Source organism: Astatotilapia calliptera, chromosome 16 (genome assembly GCF_900246225.1).
Source record: "Astatotilapia calliptera chromosome 16, fAstCal1.2, whole genome shotgun sequence".
In the NCBI taxonomy this organism is placed as follows: domain Eukaryota; kingdom Metazoa; phylum Chordata; class Actinopteri; order Cichliformes; family Cichlidae; genus Astatotilapia; species Astatotilapia calliptera.
Genome location: NC_039317.1, coordinates 23,055,952 through 23,079,178, shown reverse-complemented (window position 1 = coordinate 23,079,178; position 23,227 = coordinate 23,055,952). Strand labels below are relative to the sequence as shown.

The 23,227-nt window shown below is 39.0% G+C and overlaps 1 protein-coding gene and 1 long non-coding RNA gene across 5 annotated transcripts in view; one reads left to right on the top strand and one right to left on the bottom strand.

Moving 5' to 3' along the window:
- erbb4b (erb-b2 receptor tyrosine kinase 4b) overlaps positions 1-23,227 on the bottom strand; it is a 323,985-nt gene that overhangs the window by 92,792 nt on the left and 207,966 nt on the right. For all 4 annotated transcript variants that reach the window (XM_026144460.1, XM_026144464.1, XM_026144463.1 and 1 more), the window contains exons 4-7: positions 15,642-15,773; positions 10,714-10,779; positions 3,824-3,942; positions 288-429 (exon numbers count right to left, since the gene is read on the bottom strand). In XM_026144460.1, the coding sequence (XP_026000245.1) occupies positions 288-429; positions 3,824-3,942; positions 10,714-10,779; positions 15,642-15,773 (459 nt within the window). The remainder of the gene's footprint in view (positions 1-287; positions 430-3,823; positions 3,943-10,713; positions 10,780-15,641; positions 15,774-23,227) is intronic.
- LOC113007668 (uncharacterized) lies at positions 20,758-22,549 on the top strand. The gene is made up of 3 exons (XR_003269929.1): positions 20,758-20,787; positions 21,785-21,904; positions 21,987-22,549. It is a non-coding gene; the product is annotated as an uncharacterized LOC113007668 (long non-coding RNA).

Here is a 23,227-nt window from a genome sequence, read left to right as displayed (position 1 = left end):
AAGAACATAACAGGCATTGCTACTGTCCATTCCTCCTGCTTGTGGGTCTCGAAGACCAAGGAAATCAGCTGATGGATTGCACATGGATGCAGGTGTAATTATCCACAGTGAACTGAAACTGTCCCATTAAATTAGTACTTAAAGTGTAGCTATGTAGAGGTTATGACTTAAGATTAATGTTTAAAGCAGTATGCATGTATGTGAAGTATCCATGTTTGTGTGTGGGGGTGTGTTTGTCTGTGTGTGTATGTATGTATGTTTGTGTTTGTCCAGGTGGTCAGACTTACGTGGACACTTCTTGACGCAGAAAGCTCCATAGGTGTACTTTGCCCTAGGGTTATGCTCCAGCTGGAAGGTGGTAGGGTTGTAGACAAATGGCTGAGGGCACTGGGTCACACATGCCCCACTGTCATTAAAGTTGGTGCAGGCCTGCAAACATCCACATAAGTATTATTAGCAGTAGTAGTTGTAGTAATAGTACTAGTACTTGTAGTGGTAGTAGTATATTTACATGATCCGTACACAGTCACAGATTAGGTTACTTTTGATTGTGTGGCCAAAATCTGGTTTCACGTTTATTCATAACTGCTGCCAGCCTGACCCCAGGTTTGTATTGCAATTTCCTTTCAATGTCCAGTAGTGATATTACTGAAAGGTGGAGATGGAGACTATCAGCATGCACCCAATGATATTACAATCAGTTTAATTTTACTAAGAAAAATCAAGCCGGAGTGGAAAAAAGTAGATACAGAAATCGTATTTTGCTTGATTCTTTTTAAAAAAGTTAAGCTACAGAATTTTAGTCTGGTTGAGCTCTGGACTTTGACTGGGCCATTGGAATACCTTGATCGTTTTCTTTTCCAACTATTAATTTTTAGATTTGCTGTACTTCCCATCACAGTCTTGTTGTACGACCCAATTTGGACTAAGCTGTAGCCACGACGCAGACAACTTGACATATGACTTAACAATACAGAAGAGTTCAGGTTAACCTAATAACTCCAAAGTGGCCAGATTCTATGGCTACAAAACAAACCTGAATCCTCACCCGTCTACCAACGTGTTTAATAGTTGGTATGGGGTGTTTATAACATCCTGTGTTTTGTATTTGGCAATAATAATAATGGGTTGGATTTATATAGCGCTTTTCAAGGCACCCAAAGCGCTTTACAATACCACTATTCATTCACTCTCGCATTCACACACTGGTGGAGGTTGTAGCCACAGCTGCCCTGGGGCAGACTGACAGAAGCGAGGCTGCCATATCGCACCATCGGCCCCTCTGGCCATCACCAGTAGGCGGTAGGGTAAAGTGTCTTGCCCAAGGACACAACGACCAGGACAGAGAGCCCGGGGACTGAACCGGCGACCTTCCGGTTACAGATGCGCTTCCCAACCCCTGAGCCACAGTCGCAAATGTGTCACTATGGCCACACATTGCAACTTTAATCTTGTGTGTCCCAAAATGACCAAAAGTCTTGTTTGTTAAGGTTTGTTAAGATACAAATTTGCCCACCCAAGCTATACAGCATTGTTCTTTTTAAAGAGAAAAGGCTTTCTCCTGGCATCTTTCCAAACAACCTATACTTGTTCAGTCATTTTTAGTTATGCAATTGTACTGTCCTGAACTTTAACATCCATCCATTTTCTTCTGCTTATTCGGGGCCGGGTCATGGCCAAGCAGAGAAGCCCTCCCTCTCCCCAGCCACCTCCTCCACCTTATCCGGGGGAACGCCAAGGTGTTCTCAGGCCAGCCGAGAGATATAATCTCTCCAGCGTGTCCTGGGACATGCCCGGAAAACCTTACCCAGGAGGCGCCCAGGGGGGCATCCTTGTCAGATGCCTGAACCACCTCAGCTGGCTCATTTCGATGTGGAGGAGCAACGGCTCTAGTCCCGAACTTGGCCGAACTTCTCACCCTATGTCTAAGGGAGAGACCAGCCACCCTTCGGAGGAAACCCATTTCTGCCGCTTGTATTTGCGATCTCGTTTTTTTCGGTCACTACCCACAGCTCGTGACCATAGGTGAGGGTAGGGACGTAGATCGACCGGTAAATTGAGAGCTTCACTTGTACACTCAGCTCTCTCTTCACCACAACAGACCGGGCCAGCATCCGCATCACTGCAGTCGCTGCACCAATCTGTCTGTCTCCCAATCCCTTCTCCCATCACTCGTGAACAAAACCCTGAGATACTTGAACTCCTCCACTTGGGGCAGGGTCTCGTCCCTGACCCGGAGTGGGCACTCCACCCTTTTCCCGGCCGAGGACCATAGCCTCAGTTTTGGAGGTGCTGATTCTCATTCCCACCGCTTCACACTCGGCTGTGAACCGTTCCAAGGCGAGCTGGAGCCCATCACCTGATGAAGCCAACAGGACCACATCATCTGCGAAAAGCAGAGATGAGATCCTGAGACCACCGAAGTGAAAGCCTTCCGCCACTTGGCTACACCTAGAAATTCTGTCCATAAAAATTATGAACAGAATCGGTGACAAAGAGCAGCCCTGGCGGAGCCCATCACCCACCGGGAACGAGTCCGACTTATTGCCAGCTATGCGGACCAAGCTCTTGCAATGTTCGTATAAGGACTGAATGGCCCGTAGCAATGGGAACTTTAACATGTAACATGCTAACTGAGGCCTGTAGAGTCTGAGATGTAACTCTTGGACTTTTGGTAGTTTCTCTGAGTATTTGACCTTGGGAAGATGAACGACTTTCTTAAGTGTTTCCTACTTGAATGAACAATTTTTGTCACTGTAGGCTGATGGAGTTGTCCGTTTCCAGATTGGGCAGCAACAATTGCTTCTCTAAGCTCATTACTGATGTCTTTCCTATTTAGCATTGTGTTAACACACACTGAAATGCTTTTCACCTCGACTTCATTATTATTTTGTTATTGCAGTACCTGCCAGTCCATTGTAAAAATTAATAACAAATATGATTGAAATACTGATGAATTTAATTATACTTTGTTTTACTTTACACCCAGAGGTTGACTATATGCACACACTGGTACAACTGTTAGGCTACGTAATTATAATGCATGTGGAACTTGATTTTCTGGATGTTTGCTTGAGGAAATTTTCTCTGACTGGACCTCCTTAAATTTTAATTGAATATTCCTGTACTAAGACATGTACTTATTCTATATGTGTTTACAGACCCTAAAAAACATATACTTGTACACATTTAATGTTATCTATGATAATAATATAGAAATAAATTCTTGTGTCTAAAGACTTTGAATTTGCCAGGATTCAATCAAGAATTTACTTTGCCATTTTCTCAATTTTATGATGATTGTGAAGAGAACAGAAGAATAAAAAATTATGATACAGAACTTGCTTTTCCAAGGCCAGGAAGAAGAGCTCGATTAGCCACGGACTCACAGCCTCAGAAACAAGTTTAACATGAAAACAAGCACAGATAAAAGTGATAAAGCACATGGCAAAAAGTCAGAATGAAGAGTTCCCAGTGAAGTCTATATTTAACAATGACACTCATGTCAGGAAGAAAAGAGAATTAAATGTCATCAAACGATATTTGCCATACAAGTGGCATTTAAAAACTGAGTGAAATCCATTTTAAGAGGTACCTGAAATTGAAGGAAGGAAAAAGTCACAAGTAAAATGTGTCAGACTTAAGAAACCAAAAAAAAAAGAAGAAGAAGAAGAGAAACGTAAAACAAAGTGTTAACACAAAATGTTATCTGCGTAACCATATTGACATGGTAATATCACCAGGAAAATGATCACTTTAACCTCTTTTGTCACACCGTAATGATGTAAAGTGTGTGTATGTGTGTGTGTGTGTGTTCACTTACAAAGCAGTCTGTGTCCTTTGGGCCATAACAGCCACCTGCACACTCACGGTGGCAGCAGTCACTAACAAAGGGACCAAAGCAACGGCCGTCACACTGCTCCGCACACACTGTCTTAGTTACTTTGAAGTTACAGGCATGTTAAAAAGAGAGAGACACAAACAAAGGATAAAATGTATATACAATACACGTACTTTATGCATACATATATAAAACGTCTTAGCCAGTTCAAATGGCAGGTGAAGATAAAAAAATTTAAGCCCAGTCACTGGAAAGTTGTCACTGTAAAACCTTTGAGAGGTGGGGGGGTAACGTCAACTTCATCATCTGCTCTGGAAGTTATATATACTATACTAACCTACCTACCATCTATTGCTTTGTAAAATGCATGCATACACATGTTTTTACATGTGTCTGTGTCTGGTGAGTTCAGCTGAAGCAGAAGTTCTTTTTACCACCTACTAGCTATCTTCAATCATGTTTTCATCTCTGCTCTCGTCTGCTGTCTGGCTCAGTGCAACAAAGACATAGCGATTCTTATCTGAATGTACTACCAAAGTGAACATCTGTCCACCTTTGCAATCATATGGGCGGCCGCATGTCTGTGTGCCTTTCTTCTTGACAGCCATATATAAATGTACATAGGACCCTGCTATTTCACAGGTAAAGACAGCTGGTAATTGACATAGCTTAAGTGTCAGCAGTGGGACTTTCATTATAGAGCAGGAATACATAACTAAGCAGTTATGGATGAACCAGTAAAGTTGGCACAAGATAAAGTATTGGGGTGGGTTAAAAAAAGATATTATACATAGTGGTTTGGATAAATGGATGTACTGTAATTACAAATTAAACTATTTGCATAATTTTGTTGTTATCATATTTACTTTTACTTCTAAATGACTGAGGCTCTCTGTTCTTTTTATACTCAGTCATGTTGGTAATTAGTGACAGCTATGGCTTTTGGTTGTATGAGGTGAAAGATGCTCGACGATGTGGAGCCAGCGTTAACTGAACACAAACAACAAAAGCTTGTAATAAGAATAAAATTCAATGTCATTTTAAGAATATATTTGGTGATAAAGGTTAAAGCGAACTGGTCAGAACTGAAACTAAGAAAGTAAATTGCAACAGTAAATATTACTGGGGAACGTAAGGCTACTATTGTACACCATTACACATCTATTGGTGGTGCTTATTTTTGTTTTGAGCAGGGCCATTGTTTTTTTGATCTGTGTTATGTTTCCCTGCAGCCTTGTGTTGACAGGACACCATCACCATGATAGATAAAAGCTATGGACAAGTCGCCAAACAAACATGGACACACAGACACACACACTCATGCTACTGAGTGGAAAGCTACTGATTTACCATCAGTAGCATTCAATTAACAGTGCCTGGCCTGCATTGATATGGTCTGCTTTATTCAAAAGACACTTTGTCAAAATAATGGCCAAGCCACATCGCCAGAGACGGACACAATTATGTTTGTTAATTTGGCTTTAAAAATCCACTTTAACCTCCTAGGACCTGGCGTCCACATATGTGGACATCACATTTTGGGTTATTTAGACCAAAATACTAAATTTTGCTCTACAAGGGCCTGATATCCACTTATGAGGACATTATACTGCTACTGTTCTATCACAATTTTAAATGAATATCCTCATATGTGGCTCTTATTTTTATTAAAAACAAAAATAAGGTAAAAAAAAAAAATCGGGCCCCAATGTGACCAAATATCAATGAGAAATTAAAAATGCATGCCGTGGAAGAGTTCAGGTCTTAGGAGGTTAAGAATAACTAAAGACAAAAAACAAAACAAATCAAATTACAGACATCACTCACAGGAACCAATGCCTCTGAGTTCCCCTGTGAATTTATTATTATTATTATTATTATTGGGCACATCTGGTTCTCAACACCTGTCTTTTTCTGAGACAAAATATTCAGTTAATTTTTCAATTTATTCTTAAGTGTAACTTTATTTAAATAGGGAATGAATGTCTATAGATCAAATGTTTGCCTTACAGCGCAATGGCTCAAAAGTTTACAGTTAAAAGGTAGCAGTTTGACACAGGAGGTCAATTCAATTGCATATCAGTTACAGTGATTCCCAATGTTGAAAGTGAAATGACTTCTTAAAGCAAAGGGAAAACATATCAATGATAAATAGTGTGCTTAATTTGACAAGTATAAGTCTTTATTTGCTAATTAATACCCTTGTTAATGCCGTATTTTTGAAATTATTTGCATTTCAAAAATGCCTCATTAACTAGATGTAGTGATAAGGCTATGATGAATAAACTGAAATGAATAAACACCTTCATCATGGGATGTTTGTGAATAGATACGCTTCTTTTTTTTATCTATGAGCTGATAGATCTGAGATATTCACCACTTGTAGTCTCACAGTGTTTCTATTTTGTGTGTTTCGAAGGTCCAGAAGTTTATTTTGATGCAATTTAACATGGGAAAGATGGAGCAAAACTTCCTCTTTGCATTTCACGCAGTGCACACACAGAGACACACACACACACACACACACACACACACACACACACGCACACACACACACACGCACACGCACACGCACACACACACACACACACACACACACACACACACATATATATATATTATACCACAATCACCACCCAGTTCAAAGGGTCTGATGTCATCTGTTATTATCAAGGACCACAGAACTTGTCAGTTGCGATCTCTGCAGCCAGTGGTACAACTAATAAAAATTGCTGTTTCGTTTAGAGCAGGTGTGAGTACTTTATCCTGTATCCTTTTATAGAACATAACATGTACTTCTATGGAAAAAAACTACCTCTGCTGACAGAGATCCAGTTTTTTATGTGAGAGACTCAGTAAAGAGAGTGGTTTTGAATTGTAATTTACTTCCTCGGTGTATTTGGTTCGTCATAATTAAACTTCATAATTAAAAGCATTCCAGTGCAAGAAAAAAAGCTCTTCTTTTTTGAAAGCAAGTAAAATAAAAGATGAATCATGGCATCCACAAATAAATGGATGAGGATAGAGAGATGGCGCGATCACAGCTGAAACAAGGCAGATAGATGGGGCCAGGGCTTATCTGGGCCTCCTCTGTGACGTGTTGTTAACAGGTTCTGGTCAAACAGTTCATTCCTCATTATCTTAACGAGATCACAACCACAGAACAAATAAGATGTGACATGCCAGGGTTGGAAGGCATAGATGAAGTGGTCTAAGTACGAAGTGATGGACAAAGAGCAAGAACTTGATGAAGGGTGGTACAATAAAAAAAAGGAATGTGAGAGGTAAAGAGGTATGTAATGAGGAAAGAAATGTGAGCATGTGTCCATGTGAGTACATAATTTTGTTTCTGACTAAAACTAAATGTGTACATACAGTTTGCTATAGGTCAAAAATATACTAAATATGAAGTCTTCCTGTGGATGTTAGTATGTGTTAAACACAGATAGAAGGGTGAGCCACTGTGGGCTGTGAAGAGGGCTTGTAGAGCTAACCATTAACAAAAGTGCAGCCTTAAAAATTACCATTTTATGACACCTAATTAATTTAAGCACAGTTACTCTGAACTACGCTGGAAAACAATGCAATTGTAACAAAATAATTCTTTAGTATTAGTAAAAATAAAAAAATTTTTTAATTAATTTTATTGTTAAAAAGTGGCCTTATTTGATGTTTACTTGTGTAGGCAAAAGCATGTTGCATTAGCCAATCTCTCTCTCTAGCCAATGTTTACCGAACACCTCAGAACTCGTTAAGTTAATTGCATTCTGAAGCATCAGAATATGCACAACATTGTCGTCAGTGCTGCCGTGCTGCTACTGACTAAATTTGAATGAGACCAGATGCTGGATGCTGGCATGCATGACTTAGCTGTTGCTGCAGCCTTTCATGTCCATGAGACAACGATTTCTGATCTGCCTATTGGTCGACTTGGTCAACATTTGACTGGATAGAGTAAAAATGAAATACTCCAACATGCATTTGTGCAATTCTTGCAGCAGGATCCCAGCCCCGTGGCTGTTTCAGCAGGACAAAGCCAACCTTCACACTGCCAGGGTAGTTAAGGCCTTTCTGGATCAGGAGCATATCCAGACACTTGCTTGGCCAGCATTTAAACCCAATATTTCTTCAAATGCAGCCACAACCAGTGAGCATTACACAGCTGCAGGCTGCACTCATCCAGGAATGGAGAGCAATTCCTCAACAGCAGGTCTAAACACTTGTGCAGTCCATGCACAGATGGGTGACGGCTTGCATCACATCCAGATGAGGCTATGCCTTGTCAGAAACATGTTGTATACAATTAAGAATTGCTTTTCCTGACAGGTATGAGAGCCAAAACCATCATTAGCATTACAATCATCACCGGTTCCCAACCTAAACAGCACTCCCCATGCCTGAGGTGTGGGAATCATCATCAGAAAATATGTGACGAACCCTCTCTTACAACATTCTCAAATGTTTTTTTCTAAAAAGCCTTGTTTTGTATTTTTCAGAACTGTAGAACAATGTTAAAATGGAGGGATTGTTGCTGTTCCTGTTTCACTACTTGCAGTTAGGCTGTCACATATCATTTGCATCACAGTGAAACTTTTGTTATCTTTTAATGATCCGGTTTAAAATAAGAGCTTTCCTCATAGGTGAAGACAAGAAACAACCACTCATCACAGCCTTGTGTAAAATGTTTTTCCTTTTGTAGACTTCAAGTTATTTAATCAGTGAATGTAGATGATGTTGTTTTTTGTCCTTGAATCTAGGATTTTTGTATTAATGATCTTTAATAAGGTTAACACAGAAGATTTGTCTGATTTTTAAATTGCCGGTAAAACTTTGTTTTTTAGAAATTTCCAACCAGTAGTACTAATAAAATCCGTGTGACGACGTCTATTTAATACCAGTCAAAGCCACATCAAACTTTCTGCTTGATAGAATGATCTAAAGAGCATCCCTGTTTTGATTATTTTGATCTGATCTGTTGATTATACATTTTTGAGGCTAAAATTCCTTTGCATTGTGGAGCTGTGTTCATTAAAATACCAGAATATCATGTGTGTTAATTTGGAGAGCATACAGTCTCCTCAAAAGAAATGATGACTTTCAACAGCAAAAAAACCCCAAAGAAAAATCTGATGTCATCCCTTTGGGGCAACAAGCAGGAAAACCTTCACTTTATGGAATTCAAATATAATTTTAGATGCTAATTTATTGGTGATATTCTCATGTCCCGTTTCCACAGAGGCAGCATGGGGTTGTGCTTAGTTTGTGAGTAATATGCTTACAAACTACTGTGCTCAATCCTGCCTCTTATTTCCATAAACACCTGTTGCCACTGATTTGCAGTGCAGCTCTTGTGTAATGTGGCATACCTCTGCCTTTTTCCCTGTTTCTCTTGATTAGGACTAGCTTCTTGACAGCCATTCGTTCACTTAGACCATTTCTAAAGAAGCTTCGGTGAACAGTAGATGGTTCTACTGAAGGGCTGGATGGTCCTCTCCTCTCAGGTCCTCTATGAGGTCTTTGCTGGGTTTTTTAAAAATATATTTCTTGGGACATGACTTTCTGATACTTTTCATCTGCTTTTTTAGACCTACCACTTCTTTTGTCCTCCACTTGTCCAGTTTCCTCAAGTTTTTTTTCTATTTAAGAACACACTGCACACCATGCTAAAGACATGCCAAGTTTTTGCACTTTAGGAATTACCTCACCTGAATACAGTTAACAGGTCATCAGCAAGACTCTATAGAACTTGACTGCATGCTGCGGTGACAATTCAGCCATTTGATTCATGTTACAGCAGTTCATCAGTGAATGATCATGGTGCAATAAAAGTACTTTTAGAAGTACATTTTTCCAAACATTTACATTTACTTAGGAGTTACCAATCCAGCATGCAGTCAAGTTCTATACCCTTGCTGATGACCTACTAATTTTATTAATTTGTGTTGCAACAGGGACACATGGAAAAGTTTCAGGACACCGGCCCTCGAGGACTGGAGTTTGAGACCCCTGGGTTAAACTAAAGACTTAACCCTTTGTCACCAATGTATCAAACAGGCTGCCTAAACTATTTTTGTAATTTTGCCTGTGAAACTACATAATATTATGGTTATGGTTGTCCCCAGCTAATATATCTATCTACACACATATTACAGTGTTGGTCAATACAGTCTATATTTTAACACAAAGTTGTATTTCTTTTTATGACTAGTATAAACCAAACAAAATAAATGCAAAATATCAACAAGTGAGCAAAAAGATAAAGGTCTTTGATTATTTGGAAAATTGTTTTTGGCCTAGTGTCTAATGTCTCAAAGTTGATATTGTGATTTAGTGAAATTTGCCCAATCAAACAGATGACTCAACTTTAATTCAAGAATAAGAGATTTGTCATTTACAAAAATGGCACTTTCATTTCCTGTTTTCAAACTGAAAGATGCTGCAGTAACAAGTCTCACAGTTCATAACACTGTTCACGCACATACACGCACATATACACACACACGGCCTCGAGGGCCGGTGTCCTGCAGGTTTTAGATCTCACCCTGGGTCAACACACCTGAATCAAATGATTAGTTCATTACCAGGCCTCTGGAGAACTTCAAGACATGTTGACGAGGTAATTTAGCCATTTGAATCAGCTGTGTTGGATCAAGGACACATCTAAAACCTGCAGGACACCGGCCCTTGAGGCCTGGAGTTCAAGACCCCTGCTTGGAATCTCGTTCCAAGTACATTGCCAGGTATGCTAAAGATATGCTAAATTTTATTTTTGACCCACAACAGTTATCAGTAAAGTTTTGATGCATGCAAAAGTCACTCAGTGGTGATTCTAACAACTCGAAGTTCTAATCAGATAATAATAATTAACTTACAGCTTTGGCACTGGTCCTCTTTGGGTCCCCAGCAACGGCCATTGCAGGAACGGTGGCATTTTTGACCTGCACAGAGGTTCAAGGAAAGAGACTATTGGCATTTCAAACTGCAACTTCACAAACTATTGTCAGTGTCATTCAACCTTAAAACAGACCAGAGAATTGCTGCTGGAGTTTGTCTTCAAGCACTCAACCAAAGGCAAACCAAACTCACATAGTGAACAAAACTATGGAGGATCATGTGGTTTAACTTTGAATTCACTTAATATCTATTTGTATGTTTTTCTTTGGATATGCATGCATAGGTGCATTCTGTTTGCTCACACTGAGCAATTGTGACCTTTTTAAAACTTTGAATAAGTCTTTCTTCTGTTATACCACAATAGTGTCTTTCTCGCCTAGTTATGCAACAGCTCAACTTCTTCCTGGATATAATCCTGTACATGTTAGGATTGATTTTTAGATTTTAATGTTCATTGACTTCCTTCAAATCCCTTTATTGGTATTTTTTAGGGATACAATTGTGCAATTTGTGCTAATGTTCTTCTTTTTATTTTTGGCTCTTGGTCCTTCTTTTCTGTTTGAGTCCTGCTTATGCTTGTCTGCCAGAGCAGTTTGTAAACTCTTTATACAAAAACTCTTTAAAGGCACCAAATAATTAAAGTTATTGCCATCATTGCAATTATGATTGTAATCATTGAACTGTAGGTACTGCAAGTAGCATGCAGCAGTTAATTTCGTTAATATGACGATGATACTACATTTAACTGATACAATCTTAAGAGTTAAGAAAAAAACCTTTGAATTCTCAACATTGTTTTTTTTATACATATATATTTTAAGGCAGGAAAGATCCATCTTCCTTGACTGATATATGCTGTTGTGGTAATAAAATCCAAAATAACCTTGGCACAGGTTATTTTGGGAAAATGAGATGATTCTTTTTGCCACTTCACGCTAAACCAGCCCAGCATGAAGCCAGCACACATCAGGTTGAGATAAAAGCAGTAAAGGAGCGGTAAGCAGCATCATACCCTCAGAGCTTTAGCCAGTGCCTTTCTGGGTTTTTGGAGGACTTAATTGACTGTCTAGTAATTGACTGCTGGGAGAAGTGAGTCTGGATAAGTGCAGAAGTGCTGTCCTCTGTCCATCAGCCTCTCCAGATGAGAGCTATTAGCATCCGACTGACTCCATTGCTCAACATGAGAATCTCCATCTTCTGCCCTCTTCTTCTTCCTCATTTTTGAGCCCATCTACTACACATTTTTCTCTTCATCCATCACTTATAGATTCATCACTCCTCTGTAGCTCTCTTTCCCTTAGTGCCTATTCCTGTCCCTTTTTTCTTAAACCACTACATTTCTCTATTTTTTTTCTGTTTCTCCAGTGTGTCCCTATTGAACTGACAATTTAGTAAAATTTGAGAGAAAAGCTGGCAGCTTTGTCTGTATGAAAGCAGTATACAAATGGGATATTAATACAAATGTCCGCCAGCCATACAGGCAGAACTTCTGCTGTTCTTCCTTAATTCTTTGTTCTTCTCCGTGCTATGTGCCCCAGGAAGTCAAGTCAAAGAGTTTTCATTCAGTGACCATGGCCTTCACTATCTCAGCTTCTAAATCCTCATTGACCTTGTATAAGACCGTCAAACCCCCTTTCCCGGAATGCACCGTAATCTTTAACATCCCCTGAAGGTTAAAATGTTGAAACTGCTGCCATACCAGCGTCAGTGTACAGCAAGCGAAAGATGGAGGTGTTTAAACAGAATCAACAGGGCATCAGTTTAAAAAAACAGAAAAAAAGATCACAGTCCTATTTTGAAACCAATAACATAACACAACCATGGCACAAATAAGTCACAAGCAAAACAACATGAAGCTTGTGTCGCCGCAAAAAAATGAAACAGAGATTATGTTCTCAATTGTGGATTACAAGTTTGCAGACCCTTGATCTTTCAGCGAGGGTGGAAGACTTGCAAAGGAGTCGGGGTCGATCAAGGGCTAACAGGGCTGCAGGGAGGAGGGTGATTGAGCAGAATATCAATGCTTGGAGCTTTTAGCATGCATCTGAAGCCCTCAGCTAGTACTATGAGATGATTCCAAGGACATATGCATCAAAAAGGAAAAGTCTGTTTGTTTATATCAGAGTCAGTGATAGCGTATTTTATCATTTGTTTATTTGTTTCCATTTGTAAATGAATGAGATGAGACAGTTTGAAAAAAAAAACGTGAAAACAACATTGGATTTAAATGTCAAAAAGTGTGAGAAATTAATGTTAATTAAAAACAAAAAGAAACGAGTATGCTAAGAGGTTTAGTCAGCAAATTAATAATAATGGGTCAGAGGAGATCAGTAAATGCATTGTTATTTCACTGATCATCCCCTGTCCTCTGACAGATTGAGTATGTGTATTTCACACTAATAAATCCCATCATAATGCTATGCATTCATTAACGGGTCTTCCAGCTGGCTACAGAAGGACATTTAAGTGATGTGAGCTAGCAGTCATTGTGAATTGTTATGGTAAGCAGGGTGACAGAATAGGGTCAAAGGGTGATTTTGTGATGACAGTGTTTTGCTGCTCACATTCAGTCATTTATTGTGAATCGACCAGGTTGTGATAATGGGCCTCCTCTGGATCCTTTCTTTTGTCAAAGATAACCTGCCACTGAAAGACCTTGGCAAGTGTGTGGGGAATAATTGTGAAAAGACATTTTTAAAGACTAATTCAGAATTAGCACAAATTCCTGCAAATTTGAGTTACAGAAACTGCCAGGTAGAGTGGCCGTGACTTCATTCAAGTTTGTTTAAGCAACTGAGCCATCACATCTGCTACCCTCATTATCAGGGTACACTGTCTCAGCTACTTTTTTTTTTAAAATCAAGAAATAAATTAAATGACAGGTGAGAGAAATTAAAGATTATTATTATTATTATTATTATTATTATTATTAGGTTGTTTAAAAGGGAAAAAAAACTGTCTATCAGTTGCAAAACTACCTTAAATATATACCATAAATAAACTAAATAAAAAAAACAACAACGCCTATTTGGTAAAAGTTTGATTGGTAAAACTTTAAAATAAGGTATTGGGCAACAGTAACTCACTCAATGTATAAAAGTGTATTACATACATAAAACAACAGAATGCACACAAACACACACACCCACACACACAAAAAAGGGACCATGTTCCCTTCACCCTCCACATCTTCTCGAGCGCTTCTCTCAGCCCATGGTACTTCTTCTGCTTGTCCACCACCACTATGTCCGGCTGGTTAGCCATCACCAGTTTGTCTTTCTGTATCTAGCTCGGTCATTCTCACCCACACTAGGGAATGTGTCCCATTTTGACCTCCAGGCCATACTCGGCATATGCTCAGGTGACTGGATGGGCCATTCTAGCAGCTTTATTTTGGGATCATTGCCTTTCTGAAACATCCACCCTTGTTTCATATTCATAGCAGATTTTTATCAAGAATGTCTTGTGTTTTGTTACAGTTTTCTATTCATCTGTCTTTCAATTATATGAAGTGTGCCAGTGCAGTATGATGTTCCCACCTCCAAACACTGTCGTTATGGTGTTGTTATGTTCCATAGACTTCAATTTTGGTCTCCTCTGACCCGACTATATTGTCTCAGTATTTCACAGGTTTGTCTAATTGCTTTTTTAGCAAACGTTAAAAACACTTCAACATGCTTTTTTTTTTTTCGACAAAGGAGTCTTGCATGGTGAGCTTGCATACAAGCCATGTTGGCTGAGAGTATTACTTATCGTTTTCTTTGAAACAATTGCATGCGCTCATTCAATGTCTTTCTGTAGCTCTCTACAAGTGGCCCTTGACTCTTGGAGAACTCTTCTGATAAATCTATTTACTCCTCTGTCTGAAATCTTGTGGCACACCTGGTCGTCTACACCAGGTTTATGGTAAAGCATGTTTTGATTATGGCCCCAACAGAGCTCACTGGAACTTTAAGTAGTTCAGAAATTCTTCTGCAACCATTGCCTTCAGTGTGTTCTGCAGCAATAAGGTTGCAAAGGTGTTGAGAGAGCTCAGTGGTTTTACCCATCATGTTTCTTGTGTGACACCTTTGTAATGAGACACCTTTTTATAGGCCATCAGTTGGGACATAACCGGCTGATATTAATTTGCACTAAAGTGGCAGGATTGCTTTTTAATTACTGATAGATTTCAGCTTGTGTCATGACATTCCATGCCTTTTTACACCTCCCTTTCTTCATGCATTACTTCTTCAATAGTTCTCCCCTGTGTCATTTCTCATTATTACACATAAAATAATTTATGGACAACATATGGTTTGATTTCTTTGCATGTGTGGCTTGGATAGGTTATTACCGACATCTGATGGAACCCAGTATCACAGCAAAACATGTAATAGACACGCCAGTCCACCTTGTCCATTTCTACAAAACGTGAAATGGACATGCATGGAGAAATTGCATTACTGCATGCAGAAGTTGCATTACCAGTGGGGGGAGATAATATGTTTAAAACCAAGAAGTTGGTAGTGAGCAAAAAATGTGTGAAGTACATTCCATGGTCCTTAATTGCCAGAAACAATTAAGCTAGGCGGCTAATATGTGTTTACATGTAAATGTGCTAATAATGTCTGTTTAAATCCTGTGATTATTTTCACGTTGGGTTGAAACAAAATCTCTCTCTCTGTTGTTACTCCAGCTTACTACAACTCTCTGAAATGTTTTGCATGCATCTACACTTCATGCTTTGGAGAGGAAAAGCATAAAATGGAAACGTTGGACAGGTACGTTGTTTTTGAAATCATCTTTCCACTGATTCAGATTTTTGTTGGGCTTTCCTGGATATCCATATATTTTAAGTGCCTTTTTTGGCTTTTGCAAATAATTTTTTCTCATTTTCTTCATGTGTACCATTTGGGTTACTTACATGTGACACTGCTGTTGGTGGGCACCACCACAGGTTGGATCCTTGGGTACTTGACGATATCTTGCCAATGGATTGTGTCCGCATGGCACAAGAACTTGTTTTGGTCAACATAAACACCTCCATTTAGGATTTCTGTAAGAAAACAAATAAATAAGGGACACACTAAGTACATATATACAAAGAGCTCTCATGTCTTTTTACCTGTAGGATGTACCAAATTCAGCATGCTGCCCTTCTCTGGATATGTTTTTCAACTGATTGACTTTTTCCTTCTAATTTTTCAATAACAAAGAACATGACTAGATGAAGTTAAAGCCATAGTCATTAAAAAAAACGTAAGGACTACGTTTTTCTTTTAGCTGGGGAGAAGAAATTATTTGGGGTGAACAGTTGATTTTGAGTCACACAGATGTAATGATTGCTGTTGGTGTGAAGCACCAAGGACAAAGCCATGTTATATTGCTGTTATTACAACCTCTGATCTTTTCCCATTGTGTTGTTTTTCTCATCCTTTTCCTTCTATGCTGTGAGCCGATAGAATCAATTATGCCCCATGGCCAACATTAAATCCATAGGATTTTATCCTCAGTAAGGGGCAGCAGGCCTAATATTTTTTTTTTTTTAATTGTATTTCATCAAGGATGTGATGTATCTCAAATCATAAAATGCTTTCCCTTGTCAAACCAATGATCATCAGGCTTATAGGGACAATTGATCCCCCCCCACACACACACACACACACACACACATAGAAATGTACACCACTGTCTGTTGAATGATTGGATACAGAGGGTGGTTCAGATTATCGTCATGCAGGACTTTAGAGAATGCTTAATCTTGACTTTTATGAGAGAGAGAAAGAGTGCTAAAGAGAAAGAGAGAGACACATAAAGAAAGGCACAAAGAGACGGAATGCAGAAAAGGAAAGAAGAAGTGAAGCCCAGTAGCAGATTTGCATTATTTACAGAGCTTGTGTGTTCTCTATCTCCATACAAACAGATTACTGACACAGGGCTGAAACCGATGAGACACATAATCATACATGAGGCGCCCCACCAGCTCCACACAGAACGAGCCAAATACAATATCATCCCACAAAGGCTCATATAAATAATAATCATTGGATAATAGGTGGCAGTGGTATTACCTACACAGATTCCCCACCCCACAACCCCAGCCACCACCACCCCACCCCCATCTATCTGCATTTGTGCTGGGAGTTAGGGAAGAATTTAATCCTGCTTCTCACCACATAAGCGATATCGCTCGACCAGGAGGAGGCCATGTCTCAAATTCAAATAGTTTACACAATAGAACGATTTGAACCGCAGTTTAGCGAGATACATGTATTTTTTCTGTGTATTCATCTTCATCCTGGCTGGTTTGTTAGCCAACATGTATCAAATGTATACATCAAATTATACATCGGTTATGAAAAATATGTATATATAATTATTATTATAAATATTTAAAGTTTACCGATCTTACAAAATAAAAATACATCATTATTATCACTTTGTAGTGGTGGTGATCTATCTAAAGAAAACAACAACTATGAAACAAGACAAAACATATTTGCTAATCCCTGTGCGTGTAACCTAGAAAGAAATGCTGCTTCGACGAATATCAGCTGGACAGATGCAACAGTCGTGCTCTCAAACACTATGTGTAAATCTCTCACAAGTGGATCCCCTGACTGTCTAACCCATTGTCTAATTCTTTTCACACGTGATGCATTTAGACATGCGCTACGCATACAAAACATGTATTAATAGTCTGACATGACATGTTCATGAATTTAGATTGTAGTTTACTGTAATTCGCTCCCTGAGGGCGCTTTGCCCAGGACAGTTTTAGTATTTCCCATCAGGATATTTCATGGCCTTCCTCATCAAGATATGAACAATTAACAAACAAATATTACATAATAATTACAATAACATTCCCTTCTCATGCAGGCTTTAGTTTTATTAGAAATACATGCTTGGCTTGCATATTTTCTGGCTGTGCAGCTGGTAGCCAGGGGGAGATCAATGGTTAAATTCTGTTGTTGATTGTTTGGTGGGTAGAGAAAATGTCTTAATTAGTTTGCTCATGTAGCTACTACTCATATTTCTGAAATGCACCCCCCTAAATCACCTCCAGCCTTGTCCCGAGAGCAACTCCAAGCATCTCTGTGTGACTGCAGGCTTCAAAAGGTGCAGCAATCTTCAGTATCAGGCTGCATAACCATTGCAGAAAGACAATATGATATTCAAGGCAGCACAAATGTATCCTGGTAATTGCAAAATGATGTTAAGTGCTTTCTTTCTCTTTTTCTTCCCTTTATTGCAGTGTGGGGATGAGTTTGATTAAGACTGGGGGGCAAAAAGCAAACCAATCATCAGAAAAAAAAGGCACATTAATGAGTGCGTAAGGCTGAATTAATTGGTGCAGAGTGAACAACTTAATGAAGACATATGTAGGACAACAAAAACCCCATAAATCTGGCCGAGCTTCTGTAATGTTGGAGAATTACATTATCGTATACCTTTACTTTTTTCTGTACACTTAAGAAAATCCATGTGTTGAATCAGCCCAATCAAGGAAACAGATTTACTGCGATTCTTAACTTCAGTCTCACTTTGTGCTGTCTTTCAGTGTCAGGAAGAGAAACACCCTTGTTTAATAGAGCAACCACAGTAAGCTAGAGAGTAGTTAGAAATATAGACAGGTACCCAGGGACTCAGGAAGACACTCAAACAGTCAGGCTATTACAGTAGATAGATAGGTATTCAATCAAAAAGATAAAGGTGTTTCCTCTATCCTATAGCAGTGGAACTGGGGATTTAGCCCTGGGTCTCCAACATATTGTCTTATTGACTCTGAGAGCTTCAGCTTGGTTTCAGGCGATTGTTGCTATCAGCTCATCAAAACAGTACGGAGAAACTCTGCGGGAAGATCAGGATGCATTCTGGGTCAACAAGGCTAAATGCTCAGGCACACATCCTGTTGGACATCACAGCAGAAGTATTAGTTGCTAGGATGCATTCCTGAGATGGATTGGCAGAAATGCAGCAAAATAAGAGATGAGACATGACATGCAGTATACACATACAGGCACACAAACGCACACAGAAAGAGCATGCTCAAAAGCCCTTGACATATATAAACATTTACAAATATGGCTCATGCTTGCTATTAATGAGGTCCTCATCACATGGCTTCAGCATCAATTAAATTACCAGATTGCTTTATCAAAAGGTCACTAATTTCAATCTTTGTGTAAGAGCAGGGGCGGGTGGGGAATGTCAGTGCTACTCAGCTGGCCCCTTGCAATTTCTTTTACGCATCAATCATAGTTTCATTTCCAATCAATCTAAGAGAAATGGATGCTTCGCAAGTAAAGCGTAGAGAATGGCACTGCACAGTTTATCTAATTCCACTTACACTGTGTCACCATTCACCGATCTGCCGTTAGAAGAAATAAAATATATATTCAGTAACTGGTTTAGGAATGCTAAAGAATAAAAGAGATGGCAATGGTATCAAAAACATCTAACAACAACATGTACCATGGAATGCAATAAAAATCATACAATTATTAAACAGTGCAAGGTTGTGAAAAATACCATTTTTTTCTTAGTTTTTTTTATTGCGTGTTACTATAAAGTTATTGTTATTATACGGTTTTTGAGGGCTAATTTTCAATTTTTAAGTGTAAAAACATAATAAGGAGTAACACATACACACTGTTAAAGTAAAAAAAAAAAAAACTGCCATTGTGATATGATGTATTATCAACTGCCACAGCTGAAAAAGGAATCAAGAAAGTGCAAAAAAAAAAAAAAAGTAGTTTCTGGAACTGCCACTTGGGGCTGATGCTAAATGTGAAAACTCCCCATCATTAGAATCTTAGCTTTGTAGCAGAAATAAGCATGTTTACAGTCTGGTACAAACTGTATAACTAACTGTATAACTAAAAAAAACACACAAATGGAAAATTCCTGTGTCTGGTTTTAACACACTGCTCATGCTGCCACCCACACTGTAAAAAATCAAACTTGCAGTTGTTGAGCTTACAGTCATTTCTTTCACAATTCAACAATAAAAGTTCAGTTGGCCCATAAACTCAAATACATTAAGGGTTTCAACTAATCATTTAACGTTTTGGAGCAAAAGTTGGTCTCAGATGAAATTTATTGCTGGCAAAATGAATGAATTCAAGTTTTACATGAGTTGAAGCTATTGGCGCCTTTCTGTGCCTGAGTACGCATGCGCATCTCATATTTTTGGATGCTACGGGGTCTACTTTGCGCTTTTGCAAGGACTGAAAGCCACCTGGCCGTCTGCCTTAATGAGAACGTGAGGCTTTTTATACCAGGAGCTGGATAGATCGTTCATCTCAAGTTTCTAAAGGCAAGTAATGTTTCTTTTATTATATCAGACAGTATATGTTTGAACAGTCTCAATTTGTCTTTTAGAAATATCACAACTGAAGTTCTTCGTATTTTTCCGAAACTTAGCATAGCATTACTTTCTTGGCTAAGAGGCCTTGTGGCTTATGGGTATGTGTTTACTATATCATTTAAGATTCCATGTCACAAACTACGTGCCATGTCACAAAACAATGAAAATCCGACAAACTTCGCTACTAAAGAGGCGCGCTCATATCTGACAAGCCTCCGCGACACCCCCTATGCGTATTTCATGAAGTGCAGTCTGTGGCCGCCATACCACCTAACGAAACAAAATAGGCTGGCTCACTCATGACCAACGGCAGCAACCCCCCGCCGCTATTTAAATAAAATAAAATAAAATAAAATTCGGGGGCGCCTGCTGCTATGTCTTAATTTGTTCGAATCACATTTAGCCAATAAAATGTGTGCTTTAGTTTCTGTGTGAACGGGGTGGTGGAGTCCTCATGGCCAGCGAGCTCCACTAAATGAACTAAATGAAATATGAGATGTGACAATATAGTTTATATCGATGTAGTCTACATTATCATTATACTCGTGGAGCCGCAAGTTTGCCTCTCTTTCGTCCACTTTTGTCTCTACGCTGTGTTACTCCGCCTCTCTCCTTCACTGAACACAACTCCCCCTCCCCCATCGCTTCACCTGCAGGCAACGACAAGATGGACACGGCAGCTATCAAAGAGGAGCTGGTCGGTAAAAAGAAAACATTTGAAGATTACTATTTTAGTGCTGTCAGCGTAAAGTTAATGCCATAACTGCATTAACGGGGCAAATCTCCGTTAACTAGTTACCGCGGATCACCCCGTGCGTGGGGCTGGGTGGCGTTAGTGAGCTAACCGGCCTAACGCGTTGACGCACGGCCTAAAATCCTTTCATCTCAAAAATCGACAGTCTGCCTTATGCATGAATTCTGGTTGTGCTTACTGACCTCGAACCAATTTTATGTGGTACACAGCTTAAAAAAATATGTCAAATGTTTTGGTACAACTTTGGTAAGCTATGAAGCTGCACTGCTTGATGGATTGTTGGAGCATTACGGCTGATACGAGTGATACGTACTCTGCTTCAACGTAATATTACCATATTATGTGTGTAAGGACCATAAATGGCACCTGTAAGAGACACGGTTACAAAGAGGATTTCAAACTCCAGGCTGTCAGTTGCGCAGTAGAACTTGGAAACAGAGCAGCTGCAAAATCTGTCTTTGTTATTATGCTCAGCATCTTTTATTTTACATTTTGACTGCACAATTGTGAGCTTTTTGTTATGCACAAAACAACATTGTTTTGGTTTATTTATGGAGCACCATTAATAAATGCACTGATAATTTAAACAGATGCTTCAGGAGTTTTATCCCACTCATACTCTCAATCCAATGTTTGTCATTCTAAGTTGTAAAACCAATCACACAAAATTATCCTTTGCTTACATAATACATCCCAGTATACTGTTGGTGCATTCCATGTAGAATACAATTTGTTAATAATAAATTAAATAAATTAAACATTTGATGTAATGTATATTTTGTAAATTATTTGTTTTACTGTGTTTCACATGGCATTTTACAAGGCAGAATCAGCTCACTTTAGTGAGCCAAAAAAATTAGGACAGGAGAAAAAAATTCTTAAGTAATGTCAGGAAGCTGGCATTTTATTTTAAAACTAATTGCTATTTTTATTTATTTAGAGAATTAAAAGCCAACTCCAGACCACTGCTTGTCCTGATTTATGAGGGACTGATGAGGAGTTGGTAAGGAGAGGAATCAGAACAGGAGTGCCTGCCCCCCCGCCCCAAACACATTATCAGGTAATGTAACTTTGGTAATTTGAGATTAATTCAGGTTTCTTTTGAATTGTTGACACTGTCCTCTCCTCTCTTCTCATTATAGCTTTTGTATGCAGTGCCAGTTCTGCTCTTTTGTCTGTTCAAGCCAAGAAGTACTCTTAAGACATCACCAGCTACAACATAGAAGAGGATTTCATTTGCCCTGTGTTTACAGTGACTGCGTCTGTTCGTTCAGGACACGAGGGGCATTGAAGTCTCACCTCAGCAGATCACACAACAGGGCTAAGAAACCAGATAGAAGTTGTTCACATCCTGCCATCTGATGTTTTGAATCTGTTTGTTAGTGACTATCTATCAAGATAGGTTTGATATTCTGTCTGACAACACCACCTTTAAAATTGGATGAGTAACATTTGTTACAAAAATTTTTTTGTGTTTTTGGAAGGACTTTATTTGTGGCTGAATGTTGTCAGTATGTTAAAAATGGCTGATCTCAAAAGTCAACATTGTCAGTGGTGCAGTTGTGTTTGAACACAAAGTTATCTGAAAATCAACTGTGTAAACATTCATTGGTACAACAGGGAGCACCTCATGAAAACTATGAAAGATACTTTTTCTAAACTTTAGGAAATTGATTGGCAAAACAAAAAAAATATGTTGTGTAAACTTTAGGAAATACGTTGCCGAAACTAAAACTAATACCTTGTGTAAACTTTAGGAAATACGTTGCAAAAACAATAAAATATGAGTTGAGAAAAAGGACAATTATTAATTTTGTCAACACAAAAACATTAGCTAAAGCAACTTATCTCCTAAACTTGAAATTATAAGTCATCCATCAGAACCTAAAAACGTAAATGCAGTCGGTTGCCTTGAGTTTTTAAGTTTTAGCAACGTTTTTTTTTTTTACAGTGCCGTGTCAATCACTGTGCTTTGAGCCACTTGCTTGCCGACAGTAGATGTCAGGACAGCAAATCTCTGCATTTGCTCTACAAATAGGTGATCTACCCTCCAATCCATCATCTGCTGCCACCACGCAGTTCCATCCGTGCCCTACAGTCCCCAGTGTTGTCAATGAGATGCAGTGAGGATGCAGAAATGTAGTTTATCGGCATAGTCTGTTTTCGTAAGAGCGAAATGCAATGTTTTTTTTTCGCTTTAGTGCATTTATTTGTATAATTGTGTAGATATTCACATACAAGAGCAGAAGAAGAAAGAGAAAATAAATTTACTGTGTACATGTTTTTTCCACATAACACTTGTTGAGAGGGATTTGTCCCTGCAGGAGAGAGGTCAGAGTGGAACTTCTATGCCTCTAATAGCATCATGGACCAAATGAAAGAG